The sequence below is a fragment of the Chinchilla lanigera genome, unplaced genomic scaffold (genome assembly GCF_000276665.1).
Source record: "Chinchilla lanigera isolate Chin_1 unplaced genomic scaffold, ChiLan1.0 scaffold00061, whole genome shotgun sequence".
Taxonomy (NCBI): Eukaryota; Metazoa; Chordata; class Mammalia; order Rodentia; family Chinchillidae; genus Chinchilla; species Chinchilla lanigera.
In genome coordinates, this window is record NW_004955462.1 from 1402149 (window position 1) to 1408148 (window position 6000).

At 36.4% G+C, this 6000-nt stretch overlaps 1 protein-coding gene across 1 annotated transcript in view; it reads left to right on the forward strand.

Annotated features, from left to right (window-relative positions):
• Positions 1-6000, forward strand: part of Rab18 (RAB18, member RAS oncogene family) — a gene marked incomplete at its 5' end in the record, with an annotated part of 31647 nt that overhangs the window by 21991 nt on the left and 3656 nt on the right. Inside the window, 3 exon segments of the mRNA XM_013521463.1 lie at positions 2506-2578; positions 4337-4455; positions 4530-4596. Coding sequence (XP_013376917.1) covers positions 2506-2578; positions 4337-4455; positions 4530-4596 — 259 coding nt within the window.

The window sequence follows — 6000 nt, forward strand, 5'->3', positions numbered from 1 at the left end:
CACATTCCCAGTTGTTTTATAAAGTGATGCTGTAAACATAGAAATTACATCATCATGATTTCCAGTTGATTTTTTTCCTGTAAACTTGAGTTTTGATCCCTTGATTGTAGTGATCAAAAAGATTACTGAGGATCCATGTGGAATTTTATTAGTTATTAAATCAAAATATCAACCTGTATCATGTTATTAAAATTATAATTGGCTTAGATGATAAGTCTTTATGTAGCTTTATTTTATTGTTCATGAAAACTTGGGTAAATATGCAAATTGAGTAATTTTAATATCAGAGGCTGGTTTTGTAAGAAACTTTGAGCCCAAGAAAATTTTTGTAAAGAGACAAATCATTTTTATCTTATGTATTTATCTGTTTAGAAAGTTTAATCTTAAATGTGTTACTTCACTTAATTATGGTAATGCAGAGAACTAGTTTCTATAGTGATGAGAATCTGAAAGCAAGCTGGGTGTGGTGGCGCATGCCTAAATTCCCAGCGCTCAGGAGGCTGAGGCAGGAGGATCTTTGTGAGTTTGAGGCCAGCCTGGGCTACAAAGTGAGCTCAAGGCCAGCCTGAACTGCATATCGAGACCTTGTCTCAAAAAGACACACAAAAAAACCTGGAAGCAAAAACACTCTGCATGTATAACTTTACTTGTGTGAGAAACCCAAAGTACTGCATAAAGGAACAGAATGGGAGAGAGAGATTAGGAAGTAGGAAGAACTTGTTTAGAAGGGACCGGAAAGAATACATGCGGGAAGAGGAAGCGGAAAGAGAAAAAGGATTTACAGAAAAAAGAAATGCATCAAAAAATAAAAATAGAACTTTTGTAAATATGGAAGCCATCTCCTGTCTTATAAACCTCTTAGGTTTATCCTTAACTTTTTCTGTTTGTCCTGTAGCAACATTATCACAATGGGATCCATAGCTAAGTTGCAGATTGATGTATGTCTTTATTCTTTTTCAGGGTTGGAAGAAGGGGAGGAGGAGGGGACAAAAGATTTAAGAATGTGCTATGTGCATGTACCCATCCCCCATGATGAATGTGATCATTATGTACTTAAAAATGTAAAATTATGTTTTTAAAAAGATTTTAACAATGAGAAAAAGCTTCTCTGAAGGGTTAAAAATCTACATTTATGTAAGTTTATCTGTGGAAGAATAGATAATGTTCAAAGTGGTTTACATTGAAAGTTATTTTCCTTTTGTTTCTGGGACTACAAATTTCCTCAAATGCTCTGTTGTCTTGTAACAGTCTCTCCCTCAACCAACCAAAGACATCCTGTATGGCTGAAGCTATCTCCTGTCACCTCTTAGGTTTATCCCTAACTTTTTCTGCTTGTCCTGTAGCAACATTATCATAGTGGGACCCATAGCTAAGTTGTGGTTTGATATATGTCTTTACTCTTTTCAGGTTACTTCACTTCAGTCAGCTGCCAACTTTTTTTCTCTTTTTTCTTTGAGACAAGATCTTGCTGTGTAGTTAAGGTTGGGCTTGAACTCACTATGCAGCTCAGGTGATCCTCCTGCCTCAGCCCTGAGTGCTGGGATTACAGACATGGGCAGCCATGCCCAGCATTGCAAACTTTTTCTTAAAGGGCCACATAGTACATAATCCAACCCAACACCAAGCCATATGGTAATATGTAAATGAATGGGCCTGGCTGTGTTTCAAACTTTATTTAATAAAATCTTACAAAATAAAGCAGGTAGTGGGCTGAGGTGGCAGTTTGCCAACTGCTACTTTATATAATCTTAGGTAATTTGAAGCTACAATCCAAGGGTGGTGGTAGAAAGACAGAGAAGGAACCAGGCCTGGAAGTTTGGGCTTGTTAGATTAGTTCATCTTTTCCCCCTGTCAGGTTTTGAGCAGCTGATGGCAAGAATTGCTCTTTGCACTGGAGTTAAACTGGTAATATAGCAGATGAGATCACCTTATGAAATTTACATTTCTTTCTAATGTAGTACATCTTTTGTAGTTCATGATCCCTAATATAAGTCAGAAGCATGTAATAAGGACTGGTTTGGTATTACGCATTTTCCTTAAAAAAAAAAAATACATGGGAACCCTTACCCAAACCCAACCTAAAAATTCCTTACCTGAAAAAACACCTGTGTATGTGGTTCTCAGCTTTGATTCAATATTAGAATAACATGGAAACATTTTTTTTAGAATTCTCATTCTTACCCCGTTAAGTATGTTCTTGGGGGTTGGACACAAAGATGCCCATAAAATTTGGTTGTGCAGCAAGAGCACCATGGCTTTCAATGAAAAGAGTTTCGCATATGATAAAAGTGTTAATCCAAGATGCCAGAAAACCTTACCAAGAGTTGCATTTTTCTAAAGCTGTTAGTATTCATTAATTTTATTTTGTGTAATATTCGTTAGAGTATACATATTACTTAAATTCCAGCTGTTTAATGAGCTTGTGAATTAATAGTATTTTTAATAATGCTGTTGGGCTTTCGAGGTCTATTATTTATACTTTCTTTTAATAATTGTCCCTTCTAGGATACTGCTGGTCAAGAGAGATTTCGAACATTAACTCCTAGCTACTATAGAGGTGCACAGGGTGTTATATTAGGTAAGTTTTTACTTAAATACACTGTATTTTAAAATATCATTTATTGGGTTTTTTTTTTCCCCATAGTTTGGGAAAGATAGTAAGTTTTTTTAAAATTTTACTTTAGGGTCTTTTATATAGCTTGTAGTTATTTTGAGTTCATTAATCATTACTAATAATTTAAAACTTTTAAAGTTTTGTTCAGTCCTTTCCTAGCAATTAAAAAATAAAGATAAAACTACATTATTTGATTCAAAGTACATGTTAATGAGAATGTAACTGACAGTGTACACACATATGTTGGTCTGTCTTGGATTATTACCACTGATCTGCACAAGTCAGTAAATTAATAATTTGCTTCAGTCTAGAAAGGAAGAATATTTGTTGCTTGGTAGAATTTGTTCTATCAATTGTATTTATAAAATAAAGCACACACATGCATGTAATCTCAGCATTTGGGAGGCTGAAGCAGGAGGATTGCTGTGAGTTTGAGGCCAGCCTAGACTACATAGTGAGTTAGAGGTCACCCTAAACTACACAGTGAGACCCTGTCTCAAAAAACAAAACAAAACAAAGAACACAAAGAACTTAACACTTGATTCATAGTCAGATAAAATTAAAACTACAGATGAATGCTCCAGATAATTTGGGGAAAAGTACTTAGCTAAATATTTCTGGAAAACTTGTTGTCTTAGTTACTGTTCTCATTGCTGAGACAAAATACTCGTCACCCAAAGGAATATTTTTTTGTTTTTTTGAGACAGGCTCTCACTATGCAGTTCAGGCTAGTTTTGAACTCACTTTGTAGCCCAGGCTGGCCTTGAACTTGCAGTGAATCTCCTGCCTCGGCCTACCACGTGCTGGGATTACAGGTGTGCACCACCATGCCCAGCCCAACACCCGAAGTTAAAGGCAGTTTGTGGAGGTTTCAGTCCATAATTGGCTGGCTCCAAGGCAGGATGGCACACAGAAGAGGGGCAACAGTTGATGGCAGCAGAAGACAACAGAGCAGTGAGAGAGACAAGCCTCTTTCTGTCCCTTATACTGTATGCAGGCTGTCCACCCTAGGACAAGAGTAGCACTCACACCCTTAATCCCGGCACTGGACCATGAATCCATCTCAGACTAGATTCAGCCACCCCTGAAAAGCCTGCCGCTTTGACTGCATAGGCTTTAGGGGGACAGCCATAACAACTGTTGAAAAATATTGGTCACTTGTATGCAGAATTTTTTTAGATCATGACTTAGTAATATCTCACAATTTTTGTTTAATTTTAGAAAACAAATTAATAAACTTTTGTGTAAGGTTATATAAGATGAAAGAGATAATAGAGAAGACAAACTGTACTGTAATTTTTTCAAAATTGTAAACTCTGGTCCTTGTGAAAAAAAAAAGAAAACATTATGACGGTCATGTATCTTTTAAGTTTATATAAAAATTTTATGTTTTACGAAGATTTGGATCTAAACAGTCATATTTATTAGACTCTTTTTAATCATGAACAGGAACAACTGTTCGGTGAAATTGGTTTTCAGTTATCAGACACAGGATATATTTTCATTTCTGCTACAGCATGAGTTAATGAGATTGAAGTGTTATGTTTATCTTTTGAACCCCTTGTTTCGTCCATGTGGATCAGGACAGTCATTGTTAAGCATTGAAGGCTTAACAAAAAAGACTTGGCAATATAATGTTAGCTTCCAGCTATGTGTCAGAAATTTAATGTTACTGCCTTTTATTTCTAATGCTTACTTAATAAATGACTGCTTTTATTTCAGTTTATGATGTCACAAGAAGAGACACCTTTGTTAAACTGGATAATTGGTTAAATGAATTGGAAACATACTGTACAAGAAATGACATAGTAAACATGCTAGTTGGAAATAAAATCGATAAGGTAAGAAGGCAGACACTTGGAATTTTTGTTGTATATTTTGGTAGCTTTTCTTAATCATTGTGTTTATTTTTTAGGAAAATCGTGAAGTTGATAGAAACGAAGGCCTGAAATTTGCTCGAAAGCATTCCATGTTATTTATAGGTAAGCATGTAACTCAGTGTCTGTCCTTTCATTATTCAGAAGGGCTTTTTTCTTTGAGACGGGATCTCACTACGTAGTACAGCCTGGCCTTGAACTTGCTTACGTAGCCCAGGCTGGCCTCAAACTCAAGGCAGTCCTGCCTCAGCCTCTTGAGTGCTGGGATTACAGGCATGCGCCACCACACCAGTTTAACAGGAATTTTAAAAAAGAGTTTTTGCTAAATTTGTGAGCTGTGATTAAACAGTACGGTGCATGTTTAAATATTTATTCCAGTAAAGGTCACATTGCCCTTAATTACCCTTGAAATATTCTCCCCTCACTTCAGGCAAACTGATCCTTTTGTTCTTGCTATTTTCTGAAGCAGTTCTGGGTGTCTGCTTTCATGTCTTGAGTTGAACATTTGTGGCTGCCTTAATATTCTGAATTGGTTCAATACATGTACTTTTAATAGTTATTTTGACTTTGAAGAAGAGCCAGAAGTGGCATGCCAGGTTCGGGGCTGGCTGGATAGGGTCGAGCCGCCATGTTTCTATGCTTCTGTGCGGGATGGCGCTCAGCAGTGGCATTCACTGTGATTCTACCTTGTAAAGACATTCACTTGTAAAATCCTCAGAGAGCACTTCCAGAGTAGCTTCAGAAAGTGACAAGAATTACAGGATAAGTATGTTCAAAGTGAGTAGGAATATTTTAAGGGGGATTAATGGCAATGTGTTTCTTAGTGTGAAAGATTTTAAAATTTAAACATTCACCATATATTTTTATCATGCTTTATATTTGTGATGCATGAAATGTATTTGTTCAATTCATTGTTCTCTTGTGCTGCAAAATCTGACTATATAATGAGATCTTTTACTTTCTGTAAAAATAGGATCATGTTACATACATGGAAGCACATAGAACACAGTTGAATCATTCCTTGCAGAATAGATAACATTTGGTAAATTTGGTACCTGATGCTAAAGCTATGCTAGGATCAGCCGCACCTGGTTGTTTGTTGAAACTACTTCACCTCAGGCCCTACCCAATTTCTGAGTTACACTCTGCAGTTTTGAAAAGATCATCATGTGATTAGTATGCACATTAACATTGGATGAAGATGTTAGTGTGGGGGTTGGCAAACTGCACCCTGGATCAAATCTGGCTTCCTGTTCATTTAAACTCAGCTGTACCTACTCATTTACGTACTGCTAGTACTTGGCCACAGAGGCTGTGTGTCGCACAAAGCCTAAACTGTTTGTTAGCTGGCCCTTTACAGAAAAAAATTTGCCAACCCTTCATCTAGAAAAGTGACCTAATTATATCAGAATCACTTGGGATACTTTTATAAATTTTAATTTTAATTTTTTTAAAATATTTTTGTCTTTTTGAGACAGGGTCTCACTATGCAAGTTCAGTCTGGCCTTG